We start from the raw sequence: 16022 nt of genomic DNA on the forward strand, positions 1-16022 counted from the left end.
ATGAAATAAAAATTGTGAATTGATTCCCTGAAAGTATTTTCTAAAATTCTTATGATTTAGTTGACACTATCAGAATCTGCCAAAACTTTGGCTGAGACACACTCGTTGTGTGCTAACATGCTTACAGAGGAGAACAGTAGTATTCAGCAAGTCAAACCTCTATTAATCTCAACAGAAATCAGTTTGATTGTTTTACAATCATTTTGAAAGTTTTATTTATATGAAAATTATATATGGAGTGTGTATTTTTTTAAGAAAAGAGGTTTCTATAGATACCAGCTGGAATCTTACTGCTTCCTAGTCTCTGGGTCAATTTCTGACCTGGAAACTTCACTCCCCAATGAGCAAGTCCCCTGGTGGCTCTTTTCTAGAGCCAAGCAATTAATAGCCTGGCTCCAGGTTCACCAACCAATTAGACAGCGCAGGCAGGATGACATGTCGAATGTAGGAATGAAGAATCTGTATTTAAAGGGACTCAGAATGTCAGCACCTTATGGTGTGAATCACAGTTTGAGGCAGGAAAAAGAACAATGGATCAGTGCTTGGTGATGTGGGAAAGGTATCTCTCTGGTTACATCCCTGCAGGTAATGCTGGAAGTACAGGAATCCTTCTTCCAGAAGAGAGCAGGAGATCGCCGGCAAGTCTCACCAAACAATCTTGGCTTGAGATTGCATAGGATGTGATGCCAGTGTCGTAAACGTTGCAATGACCTCCTGAAGTCTGATAAGGTGTGTCCTGCTAGTCTCAGTTTGCAGACATCACTGTCTCATCTCCTTGCAGTCTTAAGTACAGCAATACTCTGAGCTGCACGCTTTTCTGTCACACACATTCCTTCCTGTCCAGGCTCCTCCTCAAGTCTCCAGCTCAGCATACAGCATTAATATTCATCCCCAACCTGGCACCCTCTGGTACTCCAGCCCAACCTTCCTACCCTAACACTGCCCATAGCAATAATTTAACACCTCACAATCCGAACTCTCAGTCTTTTCTCATGGTTTTTAGGGACTCCACCCCTGCTGGGACAGGCAGGGAAGTGGGGGTGGAGCTGGATCCATGGTTATCCTCACCACAATTGAGGAGAAAGCCTAGGAGATTGACAGGATGGCAGCAGTGTAGGCCATTGCCAATGAAGGGATGGGGATGGCTGGGGTGAACTCATTACATGCTACATGGCACTGAGAGAAAATGGGGCTTTGACAAACTGGTATTCTGCATGGTATAGCATTCTTATGAGGTTAGGTAACACTTCTCTCTCTCTGGAAAGGCTATTTCTAAACAGTTAGATAAAAGCAAAATACTGTGGATGCTGGAAATCTAGAACAAAAACAAAAATACCTGGAACAAAAACAAAACTAAAAACAAAAACAGAAAATTTCGAAACAGCCCTTGGAAGAAGTCACTTGGTTCAGGCTTCCATGTTGACATTCCTAAGTTGGTAGGATGGCATCTTGTGTACCCCTTATGTCTGCGAGTGTTTACACACAAAAGGGCCAGGAAATCACCCTCAGCATGATATAAATTAAAAAGCTGACCTTGAGCAGAGTGATGAACAGGATGGGGGGAGTGTGCAGGTGATCCAGCCCCACTGCTCCACAGGCCACAGATTGAGTGTAAATGTTCAAATCACTCACCAAAATGGCCAATTGTTTACCTTCACTACTGTTATCCAGAATAAAAGAAACTGTAACCAGGCTTCTTTCAATAAACAACAAACTTATTAGTTTATTATAAAAACCAGTCTTCTTGAATAGAAAGGTAAAACTTATCCACATACTGTATGGAATATGAAAATATACTCATTACTCTTTCCAGATACCTTAAGTCTCTCTCTCTCTCACACACACAGACACAAAACAGACACACACACATAGACACATACATGGACACACACACATGGACACACACACACAGACACATACAAACGGACACAAACACACGGACACACAGACACGCACACACACATGGACACACACACACATGCACAGACACACATACACACATATGGACACACACACACACATGGACGCACACTACAAATCCACACACCCACACATGGACACACACACAAGCAATGAAATTAAAATAGAAATGGAGAATTTCTGTCAAAGTCAATGGTTCAAAGGCAAAGGATAGAGAGTGGAGTCCTTGAAATGTCGTGAGGGTTATACAGTTGATCTCTCAGCACTGATCTGCAAAACAATCAATGACTCTGGCACTGCCTTCCAAGAGGGCTAGAGGAACACTCGCAGGTACTCTATATCAGCATGTCGCAGCTTAGCAGCAACTTGTATTCACTTCCAGCTGTGGACTGGCTCTGGACTGCAAAAAGGCTGCTGTCTTCCTTCTCAAAAGCAAAACCAAAACCTACTTATTAAAACCCAGTCTTCTAGACTTGGTTTTTCTTCACATTCAGAAAAAACCCTTTTGTACACAGTCCACCCAGGTCAAGAGGTTCACAGAGATAAAAACAAAAAAACTGCGGATGCTGGAAATCCAAAACAAAAACAGAATTACCTGGAAAAACTCAGCAGGTCTGGCAGCATCGGCGGAGAAGAAAAGAGTTGACGTTTCGAGTCCTCATGACCCTTGACCATGAGGGTCATGAGGACTCGAAACGTCAACTCTTTTCTTCTCCGCCGATGCTGCCAGACCTGCTGAGTTTTTCCAGGTAATTCTGTTTTTGCTCAAGAGGTTCACAGTTTATTTTCACAACTGCTTAATTACCCTTTCTTCTAAATGGATGCTTTTGCAAGGAATCAAGAGTCTTGTGTGAACCCTTTAAGGGACACTGTCTTTTAAACACAAATTCTTCCAGAATGTCCTATGTCCTGTGATTAAAGTGTTAATGACACACGGGAGGAGGTGACCACCTTGACTTCCTGGGTACCTGCCCTGTATCCATTGGTCACAAGGATCTGAATCGATGATTGACACTGGTTAAGCCACCAGCCCCCAGAAAGAGGCAAAATCAACAACTGCTGAGGAACAGGGGGCAGAGCTAGTGAAGTGGCAACATTCATTGGGCAGCCATCTTCTGTAGATGGAAGATGGATCAGAGGAGGAGAAGGAAGACCAAGAGATCGAGGGAAGAGTGTCCTAACACTTTGATGAGAGAGCAGAATCGTGTTATCACTAGCTGTTGAGATCAACATATTGTGCCAACTATCCGTTCATCCTCTGAAATCAGTAAACCACTCATAACTGTCAAGTCATATACCTTTTCTGCCCAATTAGTTCATACATTGTATCTAAACTTTGCTTCTTAATAAACTAGATAAAATTACTTATGAATAGCCTATTTTAGATATCTGTGGCCCCCGAATCCAAAAATCTTACAGCACTTAGCTGTCACTCATGTTAAATCAATGCCACCATTAACTATCGTGCTCTTGAAACGTGGAAAAATGAAACCCTATTTTACCTCCGTACAGCACTAACTCCTTTCATTCTTCTCCTACAGGTACTTTGCAGGAAGAGATGAGGGGGGAGGCCATCATATCCTCAGAGGGGGGAACAGCAGTCTTCGGAAATGCCATTAAGTGACTACATCAGCACACATACACTCACCTCATCACAAGGAGAAAAAGTGGTATACGGTGAGGCACACCTCACTTGTGAGTCTGAGCAGGTGTTGGAGGCAGGAACAGTTGAAGAGACCCGCTGTCAGAGGGCACAGGGCACGTCAAGCTCTGCTCAGTTGGACACAAATGCTGAGCCTCAGGGGTCATGTACAAACTGGGTACTTATGAAACATCAAAGGAAAATGGGTGGGCATCATTTTCTTTATTGTTTCACGAGATGTGGGCATCACTGACTAGGCCAGCATTTATTGCCCATCCCTAATTGCCCTTGAGAAGGTGGTATTGAGCTGTCTTCTTGAACTGCTGCAGTCCATGTGGTGTAGGTACACCCGCAGTGCTGTTAGGGAGGGAGTTCCAGGATTTTGACTCAGCGACAGTGAAGCAACTGTGATATATTTCCAAGTCAGGATGGTGAGTGGCTTGGAGGGAACTCCCAGGTGTTCCCATCTATCTGCTGCCCTTTTCCTTCTAGGTGGTAGTGGTCATGTGTTTGGAAGGTGCTGCTGAAGGTGCCTTGGTGAGTTCCTGCAGTGCATCTTGTAGATGGTACACACTGCTGCTACTGTGAGTTGGTGGTGGAGGGAGTGAATGTTTGTGGATGTGGTGCCAATCAAGCAGGCTGCTTTGTCCTGGATGGTGTCAAGCTTCTTGAGTGTTTTTGAAGCTGCACCCATCCAGGCAAGTGGAGAGTATTCCATCACACTCCTGACTTGGGCCTTGTAGATGGTGGACGGGCTTTGGAGAGTCAGGAGGTGAGTTACTTGTCGCACAATTCCTGGCCTCTGACCTGCTCTTGCAGGCACAGTATTTATATGGCTAGTCCAGTTCAGTTTCTGGTCAATGGTAAATCCCTGGGCTGCTTCACTATCTGAGAAGTCGCGAATAGTGCTGAACATTATGCAATCAGTCTTCTGACCTTATTATGGAAGGAAGGTCACAGTATCACAGTATCTTTACAGTGCAGAAGGAGGTCATTCAGCCCATCAAGTATCCACTGGCTCTCTGAAAGAGCACTCCACTGAGTCCCACTCACCCACCTTATTCCCATAACCTTGCACATTCTCTCTTTTCAGGCAGCAATCCAATTCCCATTTGAACACCTCAATTGAACCTGCCTCCACCACCCTATCAGGAAGCTTGTTCTAGACTCCAACCACCCTCTGGGTGAAAAAAATCTTTCTTCACATCACATTTACTCTTTTTGCCAAATATTTTGAATCTGTGCCCTCTAGCTCCTGATGTTCTCTTGAGTGGGAACAGTTTCCAGAGGAAACCCTCAGGATCTTGAATACCTCTATCAAGTCACCTCTCGGCCTTTTTTCTCCAAGGAAAACAGTCCCAACTTCTCCAATCTATCCTCATAGCTACAGTTCTTCATCCCGGGAATCATTCTTGTGAATCTCCTCTGTACTCTCTCCAATGCCTTCACATCCTTCTCAAGTATGGGCCCAGAACTGGACACAATACTCTAGATGAGGCCTAACTGGCATATTATACAAGTTCAACACGACCTCCTCACTCTTGTAGTCAATGCTCCTATCAATAAAGCCTAAGATACTATATGCTTTATTAACTGCTCTCTCAACATGGCCTTGCCATCTTCAATGACCTATGTACGTATACACCGAGCTCCCTCCATTCCTGCACCTCCTTTAGAGTTTTGTCCTTTATTTAATACTGTCTCCCCATATTCTTCCTGCCAAAACAAATCAGCTCATACTTCTCTGCATTGAACTTCATCTGCCACTTGTCTGCCCAATCCACTAACATGTCTATGTCCTTTTGAAGTTCAAGACTACCTCCATCACCGTTAACAACATTTCCAATCTTTGTATCATCTGCAAATTTTGAAATTATGCCCTGCACACCACAGTCTAGGTCATTAATGTATATCAGGAAGAGCAAGGGTCCCAACACTGACCCCTGGGAAACTCCATGACAAATGTTCCTCCAATCTGAAAAACAACCATTTATCACTACTCTGCTTCCTGTCACTCTGCCAATTTCTCATCCAAGTTCCTACTTTTCCTTTTATTCCATGAGCTAGAATGTTGTGTGACACTGTATCAAATGCCTTTTGAAAATCCATATACACATCAATAGCAACAGTGTTTCCTTTATCAACCTTCTCTGTTACCTCCTCAAAAAACTCCAGCAAGTTAGTTAAACATGATTTTCCCTTAATGAATCCATGCTGGCTTCCCTTAATTATCCTGCTCTTGTTTCAGTAATTGTTGATTTTATTCCATACTTTAGTTTCCAGATGTTTCCCTGCCACTGAGGTCAAACTGACTAGCCTGTCGTTGCCAGCTTTATCCTTGCACCCCTTTTTGAATGAGGGTGTAACATTCACAGTTTTCCAGTCCTCTGGCACCTCTCCTGTGTCTAAGGAAGACTGGAAGATTATCACTAGTGCCTCTGCAATTTCCACTTTCACCTCCCTCAGAACCTTGGATGCATCTCATCCGGTCCCGAAACCTTACCTATTTTAAGTAAAGATAGCCTTTCTAAAATCCCCTTCTTCTCAACTGCAAATTCTTCTCGTGTACCAGTTACCTCCTCTCACATCTTGGCCTGGGTAGCATCTTCTTACTTACGTGCAAGTCCCCTTTTTTGTCCCTTCTCAACCCTACTCTTTCTTTTACCACCCTTTTATTATTTACACGCTTATAGGAGACCTTGAGCTTCCCTTTTATGTTCGCTGACAGCCTCTTTTCATGCTCTCTCCTTGCTTTTCCTATTAGTTCCTTCACTTCCTCTCTGATCCTTCTATATTCAGCCTGATTCTCCATTGTATTTTCTACCTGACATCTGTCGTATGTTCACTTCCTCCTTTTCATCTTCACCTCTATTTCTGTCATCATCCAGGATGCTCTGGATTTATTTGTCCTTCAAGTGAATATACCCTAACATTGCCTGCAATACTTTTTCATTGAAGGTGGCCAATTGTTCAGCCACCATCTTTTCTGCCAACATTTGATTCCAACTCACTCGACTCAGATTCATTCTCATCCCATCGAAGTTAGCTTTCCGCCAATTAATTATCCGCTCTGGATTGTTCTCTGTCCATTTCCATGATTAACTTAAACCTTATGATACAATGGTTACTGTCCCATAGAGGCTCTCCCACTGATTTTTGATCCACTTGGGCCAACTTATTCCCCAGAATCAGGTCCAAAAGTGCATGTCCTCTAGTTGGACTGGAAACATACTGCTGCAGAAGATTATCTTGAACACATTCCAGGAACTCTTGCCCCTCTTGTCCCTTTGTACTATTCCTATCCGAGTCTATATTTGGATAATTGAAGCCCCTCATTATAATTGTTCTATAATTTTTGCACCTCTCCGTAATTTCTTAGCAAATTTGTTCCATTAGTTGGTGGTCTATATACTACACTAATCCATGTTATTGTGCCATTCCCATTCCTTACCTCTAGCCGCAGTGATTCTGTCCTTGACCCCTCTGGAACATCCTCTCTCTCCAGTACTGTAATACCATCTTTGACCAATATTTCTATGCCCCCCTGCCGCTTTTCTTCCTTTCCTGTCTCTCCTAAACACCTCGTACCCAGGAATATTTAACGCCCGGTCCTACCCTTCTTTGAGCTAGGTCTCTGTTATAGCAATAATATCATAATTCCATTTGCCAATCTGTGCATGCAGTTCACCAATCTTATTAACCACACTCATGCTGTTATTACTTTTCCCCCTTATTCTGACCCCATTTAATGCCTGCTCTAATTCTATCAAGCTCTCTAAATATTCTATATACCTTGATACTGCTCTCTGATATATCCTCATCAGTTAATACTTCTCTATTTCCCACTGCCAGCTTTTCTCCTCTACACTCTGAATTTCCCCAGGTTCCCATCCCCCTGCCAATTTAGTTTAAACCCTCCCCAACAGCACTAGCAAACCTTCCCATGAGGGCATTAGCCCCAGTCCTGTTAAGGTGTAATCCATCCTTCTTGTACTGGTCCCACCTGCACAAGAACCACTCCCAATGCCTCCGAAATCTGAAACCCTCCCTCCTACTACATTTCTCTAGCCTCGTGTTGAACTGCTCAATCTTCCTATTCTTATACTTTTAGTTGTATTTGTGGGTAGTACTCACATTTAATAAACACAGTAAATTATGCTGACTAGCATGTGGCACTGGGAGTAATCCTGAGATTACTGCTCTTGAGGTCCTGCTTTTTAGTTCCCTTCCTAACTCCCTAAAATCTGCTTTCAGAACCTCAACCATTTTCCTACCTATGTCATTGGTCCTATACTGAGCTGCGTTGTGACATCCTTGACCCTGGCACCAGGGAGGCAACATACCATCCTGGAGTCATGTCTATTGCCGTAGAAACGTCTGTTTGCACCTCAACTATGGAATCCCCTACTACTATAGCATGTCTACATTTCCTCCTTCCCTCATGCTGCTGCTGCACCTCTGGCATTGCCCCTTCTGGAGACATGAGACCTTAGTGAAGTTCGCAGATCTTAATAGTTGCATCTTGTGAGATCCTGCTGGTATTCAACTGAATGGTTGGATAGAATCGCACAAGCTGCTCCAACCTGATTGATTATTACACGATGCTTCCAGCTGCTCTTTGTAACATCCCTCTCTCAGATTCAGTGAAGGTGTCTGCTGCCACCAGCCTGCTAAACTCCAGGGTTTCCTCTTCCATTGGTGTCAAGATTGCCAATGAGTAGAAAAACTGTGTTCCTAGCTGACACTCCATCCCCCTTTCAGGTCTAGCTGACACTCCATCCCCCTTTCAGATCACACTGAGGCTGAACCAGACAATTTCAAAACTGATGTCATATTTGACCCCAAGCTGAATTTCCAATTTCCTATCCCCCTCATTACCAAAACTACCTATTTTCAGCAACCAACATCACCATTCCCCACCCCTACCTCAGCAACTGAATCTCTCATCATGCCTTTGTTACCCCCAACATGACTATTCAAATACACTCCTAGCTGACCTCATGTCTTCTGTCCTCCATAAACTCGAGTACATCCAAAACTCTGCTGTCCAAATCCCAGCTTCACTAAGTTCTGTTCATCCCTGTGCTCACTGACCTACATTGGCTCCCAGTTCAGTAATGCGCCAATTTTAAAATTCTCATCCCTGTTTTCAAATCAAATTCAAGTCTTGTCCCTTTCTATCTCTGTAACCTCCTCTGGCCCTACAACACTCCAAGAACTCTGCACTCTTACAATTCTGCCCTCTTTTCTGATCCCCAATTTTGATCACTCCATTGGCGGCCCAAGATCCAAGCTCTGGAATTCCCTTCCTAAATCTTTCATCTTCTCTCCTTTAAGATGCTCCTTCAAACCTACATCTTTCACCATGCTTTTCCTCATATTTACTTTTGTGGCTTGATGTCAAATTTTGTTTCATAATCATCCCTAAAAAGAGCCCGAGATGCAGAATTACATTTAAACGTTATATAAATGCAAGCTGAATTCTCCTTTGGGTTTATTGGTGATTACTTTATATTCATGGTCCCTAGTTTTGGAATCCCCCAATAATGGAAACATCTCGACACCTGTCCTTTCATTATTTTAAATATCTTGGCCTTTTAAGAACAAAGAACAAAGAAAAGTACAGCACAGGAACAGGCCCTTCAGCCCTCCAAGCCTGTGCCAATCATATTGCACATCAACTAAAACATTTTGCACTTCCGGGGTCCATATCCCTCTATTCCCATCCTATTCATGTATTTGTCAAGCTGCCTCTTAAACACCACTATCATCCCTGCTTTCACCACCTCCTCTGGCAGCGAATTCCAGACACTCACTAACCTCTGTGTAAAAAACTTGCCCCGCACACCTCCTCTTAAGTTTTCTCCTCTCACCATAAATCTATGTCCCCTAGTAATTGACTCTTCCACCCTGGGAAAAAACTTCTATCTACTCTGTCCATGCCACTCATAATTTTGTAAATTTCTATCAAGTCGCCCCTCAATCTCCATCGCTCTAGTGCGAAAAATCCGAGATTCTCCAACCTCTCCTCATAGCTAATAACCTCCAGACCAGGCAGCATCCTGGTAAACCTCCTCTGCAACCTCTCCAATGCCTATATCCTTCTGGTAATGTGGCGACCAGAATTGCACACAACATTCCAAGTGTGGCCTAACCAAGGTTCTATACAGCTGCAGCGAGACTTCCCAGCTTTTATACTCAATAACCCTGCTGATGAAGGCAAGCATGCCATTTGCCTTCCTGACTACCTTATCCACCTGCGTTGCCACTTTCAGTGACCTGTGGACCTGTACACCCAGATCCCTCTGCCCGTCGATGCACTTAAGGGTTCTGCCATGTACTGTATAATTCCTACCTGTAATAGACATCCCAAAATGCATTACCTCGAATTTGTCCGGATTAAACTTCATCTGCCATTTCTCCACCCAAGTCTCCAACCGATCTATATCCCGTTGTATCCTTTGACAATCCTCTTCACTATCTGCAACTCATCCAACCTTAGTGTCGTCTGCAAACTTACTAATTAGCGCAATTACATTTTCCTCCAAATCATTTATATATACGACAAACAGCAAAGGTCCCAGCACTTATCCCTGCAGAACACCACTAGTCATAGCTCTCCATTCAGAAAAGCACCCTTCCACTGCTACCCTCTGTCTTCTATGACCAAGCCAATTCTGCATCCATCTTACCAGTTCACCTCTGATCCCGTGCAACTTTACCTTCTGTACCAGTCTGCCATGAGGGACCTTGTCAAAGGCCTTACTGAAATCCACGTAGTTAACATCCACTGCCCTTCCATCGTCGATCATCTTTGCCACTTCTTCGAAAAACTGGATCAAGTGAGACATGACCTCCCCTTCACAAAACCATGCTGCCTCTCACTAATACGTCCATTTGCTTCCAAATGGTAGTAAGTCCTGTCACAAAGAATCTTCTCCAATAATTTCCCTACCACTGACGTAAGGCTCACCGGCCTGTAATTTCCTGGATTATCCCTGCTACCCTTGTTCATGGAACAACATTAGCCATTCTCCAGTCCTCTGGGACCTCACCCATAGCCAGTGAGGATACAAAGATTTCTGTCATCTCCTCCCTTGCCTCCCTCAGTACTCTGGGGTAGATCCCATCTGGCTCTGGGGACTTATCCACCTTAATATTCTTCAAGACACCTAACACGTCCTCTTTTTTGATCTCAACATGATCCAGGCTATCTACACACTCTTCCCTAGACAAATCAACCACTAACTCCTCTTTGGTGAATACTGATGACAAGTACTCATTTAGTATCTCTCCCATTTCTTCTGGCTCCACACACAAATTTCCACCTCTGTCCCTGAGTGGGCCTACCCTTTCCCTGGCTACCCTCTTGCTTTTTACATATGTAAAAAAGGCCTTGAGATTTTCCTTAATCCTGGTTGCCAATGACTTTTCATGACTCCTTTTAGCCCTCCTGACTTCTTGCTTAAGTTTCTTCCTACTTTCTTTATATTCTCCACAGGCTTCATCTGTTCCTAGCCTTCTAGCCCTTACGAATATTTCCCTTTTCTTTTTGACTAATCTCACAATATCCTTCATTATCCAAGGTTCCTGAAACTTGCTATGCTTATCCTTCATCCTAACAGGAACATGCCGGCCCTGAATTCTTATCAATTGACGTTTGAAAGCCCTCCATATGTCAGTTGTTGATTTGCCCTCAAACATCCACCTCCAGTCTAGATTCCTCAGTTCCTGCCTAATATTGTTATAATTAGCCTTCCCCCAATTAAGCACCTTAACCCGAGGACTCCTGCTATCCTCATCCACCAGTACCTTGAAACTTACTGAATTATGGTCACTTTTCCCGAAATGCTCCCCTACTGAAACTTCGACCACCTGACCGGGTTCATTCCCTAATACCAGGTCCAGTATTGCCCCTTCCCTAGTTGGACTATCTACATACTGTCTCAGGAAACCCTCCTGGATGCACCTTACAAATTCTGCACCATCCAAACCCCTAGCACTAAGTGTTTCCCAGTCAATATAGGGAAAGTTAAAATCACCCACCACAACAACCCTATTGCTTTTACATCTTTCCAAAATCTGCCTACATAACTGTTCCTCAATCTCCCGCCGGCAATTGGGAGGCCCATAGTAAACCCCCAACATTGTGTTTGCACCCTTCCTATTCCGGAGCTCTACCCATATTGCCTCACTGCGTAAGCCCTCTTGTCGTACAGCTGTGATATTCTCCTTAACCAGCAGTGCAACCCCCCACCTCTTCTACACCCCTCTCTCTCCTGTCTGAAACATCTAAATCCTGGAATGTTTATCTGCCAATCCTGTTCATCCTTCAACCAAGTCCCTGTAATAGCAATAACATCATAGTCCCAAGTACTAATCCAAGCTCTAAGCTCATCTGCCTTGCCTCGGGGCAGAAAACATAAATAGTTTACTCATGAAACTATCTATGAAAATGTATGGTACAAAGAAATCTGCCAACATTTCATGTTTAAGGAAAAAAAATAACTGTTGCATTTTGTCTGCAAAATCTATTGGCCTGTATGGAAATAAAGATGGTTCTGTATTCAGAAAAAACTTGACCATCCTCCGTAAGTTAGTGTGTCTGAAGACCACAACCTTTGAGTGTGTTTGGACAAAACAATCCAATTCACCACTGGTTTATGAAAAAGGAAGGTTTTACTTCTCGCATTGAAACAAATGCATTTCAGACCCCCAGTCCCACTGTGTTCAGTAATTTCTCCCTGCAGAGGCCTCTTAGTCCTACTGGCCATATTCACTAGTTCCCAGTCATTTATTTCACCTGCTGACCTATTGCTCTGGTTCCCAACCCCCCTGCCCTACTAGTTTAAACCCTCCTGAGTGACACTAGCAAACCTCGCAGCCAGGATCTTCGTGAAAAGGAACCCAGCCTATCGAAACATCTCAATTCTCTCTTTTCGTATTTGCTCCAGTGTTTATCGACAGATTAACTCTGCTTCTGTACTACAGCCCAGGCCACAGTCTCCTCTCACTGCAGCCAAAAAATCAGTCTACCATGTCAGTTTTCGTCAAATCTGACAACACCTCTCCAGTGGGATCCACTAGTTCATTCAGGCATGATCGCAGCTGAGTTCTAATGGATAGAATTGCTACAGCCACCATAGACATGCACAAATTCTGGGATGGCAAGCGATCTTCCTGCCAGCCTGCAAGAAGCTGGCTCTGTTTCTCTAACTGCCAGAGACATTCTTAACATAAGTGATTTTATTTATTCAATGAATGTTAATATCGATACAGTGACAGCACAAACTATATGATTAGCAGTAATCTGGCCCTCCTCAGCTACTTCACCAGGATCTGTGTATAAAGAGCAACAGACAGAGAGAGGAGGAAAGATCACAGAGTGTCTACAGAGCATTTAAACATATTTTTCATCATTTCAACCCTTCATAATGCTTCTGAGAAATACGATCATTTGTTCTGACTATAATTTGAAATATTAGAATGTTTCAGTTCAATGGGGTAGAAGAAAGGATTCTTTGTTTCAACATGACAGAGTTAAATGTAATCTTACAAGTGTTGAACATGAAAGGCCCCCATCACACCTACACTAACTACAACAAAAAAGAGCAATAATCTTGACTGACTGGGCCCCAAACTAAGTCGCTAGAAAGAGAACGTGTGCTCACAGCTCCAGCACTCCATTATCAGGGAAACTGATGTGTAGCAAGAGCAAATCAACTTTAATTAGCATCACCCTCAGCCAATCTCAGAGCCACCAGAACCGCACATAAACAATCAGCATGATGGAGAAGACTGCGACAGCTGCCAGCTTGGCATAGGTTGAACGCATGTTCAAGTACTTGGCATCTTGTCGGTACTTCTTCGACAGGCTGGACAGGCTGCTGGCCTTACTGTCCAAAGCTACATCAAAGAGAACAAAAGAAATCAATTATTTCAAACATGAACTGTTAGTACGATCAAACACATCACCTGGTCTCAGCCCCCCAGATCTCAATCTGAACGCTGAGCAATCACCAAACTGTGGAGATAGTCAGGAGAAGCTGTGTATGCTACTGGGACCCTACTGCACCCATTCAACCTCCTGAGGAGACGTTGTATGAACTTACTCCCTGAATCCTAAGAAATGAAGCTAAATTCCAGAAAACCAAGCACTGAAGTTGATGATTAATTGCTGCTCAGTTATTTTGCACTGATATCCTTTCCAGGGTGTCAGTAAATGCAGGAAGCTCTCTGTCCATATGGAACTAATAACAATCTATATCTTATTCCCAGCCATACACCTGAATCAATCCCTCTCTGCTGATAAAGATGCATATGGAGTATGGGTCCACAATAATCCAAAGCGCAAATGGGGTGGGTTTGTTACCTGGTTAATAATCCAGGGATTGGAAGATATCACTATGGCAACTTGAGAATGTGAATCCAATTTTTAGACTGAAGCTGGTATCAGTAAAAGTGATCATGAAGCTGCTGGATTGTTCTAAAATGGTTCACAAACATCCTCCCAGTTCCTACTCAGTCTCGGCTGAAATGTGACTGCATTCCCACATCGTGGGATCAATGTCATCACAGCCAAATTTTTTTTCCATTCATGCATGTGGGCATCACTGGCTGGGCCAACATTTATTGCCCATTCCTAACTGCCCTTGAGAAGTTGGTGGCGAGCTGCCTTCTTGAGCAGCTGCAGTCCCTGGGATGTAGAGCCTGGGCATTTAGGAGTCAGCCACATTGCTGTGGGTCTGGAGTCACATGTAGGCCAGACCAGGTGAGGACAGCAGATTTCCTTCTGCAAATTAGTGAAAAATCGACAATGGTTTCTTCGTCACCATTAGACTTTTAATTCTCGATTTTTCTTGAATTCAAACTTCACCATCTGCCATGGCGGGATTCGAACACATTACCCTAGGTCTCTGGATTACTGGTCCAGCAACAATACCACTACGCCATCGCCTCCCCTCTCCTTTCATTTACTCATGATATGTGCTTTCTAGAAGGGGCCACCTGTTGGAGATCAGAAGTAGAATTGCTGGCTGATATACTCTGAGGTCAGGTAAAATGCTCCAGTGACCAGTCAAGTCTCCACTTCTGATCGACCAGGCTCAGCTCAACATTGGGGAGGTTATTAAGTTTACACAACAATTGATCAGAGAAACTCCAATGCACTCCAATTTGAAGGGGCTGCATGGCACAGCTCAAACTGCTGTTGCTCAGACTCAGAAACTTTACCTGAGAGAGCCTCTCCTCGCTGTAAAACCTCCTCAATATTCCCCACCATTATTCGCTGCACATCCTGCAGTTCTGTGTTTATGGAGCCGAGGTTCCTACGTGCCCTACTGTCAATGTAAGATTTCTTTGTTTTTTGAATGTATGTGTCTGAAAAAAAAAACCAACAAGTTAACCCTTCACCACCAAAATCCTGATGGTACAACATAGGCCCACACAGAAATTTTGATTCAACCATGTTGGATAGAGCAAGGATGGGGACGGGTGGAGGGGAGGCAGAGGAGGGGCCGGGGTAAGGAGGCAGAGGAGGGGCGGGGGTAAGGAGGCAGAGGAGGGGCGGGGGTGAGGAGGCAGAGGAGGGGCGAGAGTAAGGAGGCAGAGGAGGGACAGGGATGGGGAGACGGGGAGGTGGGGACAGGGGAGGGACAGGGATTGGGAGGAAAGAGGAGGGACAGGGATTGAGGGGACAGGTGAGGGATGGGGATGGGGAGGCAGGAAAATCTTAGTTAATCAAGGAGAAGCAACACAGATTTATAAAAGTAAACCATTCTTGACTAATCCAACTGAATTTAGGTGATGAGGCCGGTGAGCTCGATCACCACTTTTTTTGATGTATATAAAATTTTGAATATTGGAATTTAGAATAAAATTTCAAAGTTGCTTTTGATATCAAAATTGGAGGAGCAACAAACGGTGAGGAGAATAGCAATCGACTGAAAGGGTACATAGTTAGGCTAGCGGAAGAGGGACTGGAGTGGTGGATGGATTTTCATACAGAAGTATGAGGTGATGAGTTTTGGGATCAAGGATAGAGAGAAGCAATCTGGACTAATTGCACAACTGGAAAACATGTACAGGGAACAAGAGCCTGGGGGATCTGTCACTTCCAATTCTCTGTGCAACTTGATATTCTTCCCTAGTCCTAGCTCCTGGTTCCCAAAGTTCAACTGCATTAGTCAAGCATCGTCTGCTTTTACAAATCTGTGCTGGTTATCTTTGATTAACTTCAATTTTTCAGCCCACGACACTCCCCCCCCACCCCCAGCCCCGCCAAGCTAGTTTAAACTCTCCCCAATATCACTGAAAAATCACAAACATATAAATGAGCAGGAGTAGACCTCTCGGCCCCTCGAGCCTGCTCCAACATCCAATAAGATCATGGCTGATCTGAATGGACCCTCCATTCCACATTCCTGCCTACCCCCGATAACCTTTCACCCCATTGTTAATC

The 16022-nt window shown here is 44.0% G+C and overlaps 1 protein-coding gene across 1 annotated transcript in view; it reads right to left on the bottom strand.

The window, feature by feature from the left end:
- Positions 1-12793: 12793 nt before the first annotated feature.
- The window catches only part of LOC121288825 (vesicle-trafficking protein SEC22b), a 28528-nt gene continuing 25299 nt past the window's right edge, over positions 12794-16022 (bottom strand). The window contains exons 4-5 of the mRNA XM_041207582.1: positions 14795-14941; positions 12794-13468 (exon numbers count right to left, since the gene is read on the bottom strand). Coding sequence (XP_041063516.1) covers positions 13314-13468; positions 14795-14941 — 302 coding nt within the window. The 3' untranslated portion in view covers positions 12794-13313. The remainder of the gene's footprint in view (positions 13469-14794; positions 14942-16022) is intronic.

Source organism: Carcharodon carcharias, chromosome 16 (genome assembly GCF_017639515.1).
Source record: "Carcharodon carcharias isolate sCarCar2 chromosome 16, sCarCar2.pri, whole genome shotgun sequence".
NCBI lineage: Eukaryota > Metazoa > Chordata > Chondrichthyes > Lamniformes > Lamnidae > Carcharodon > Carcharodon carcharias.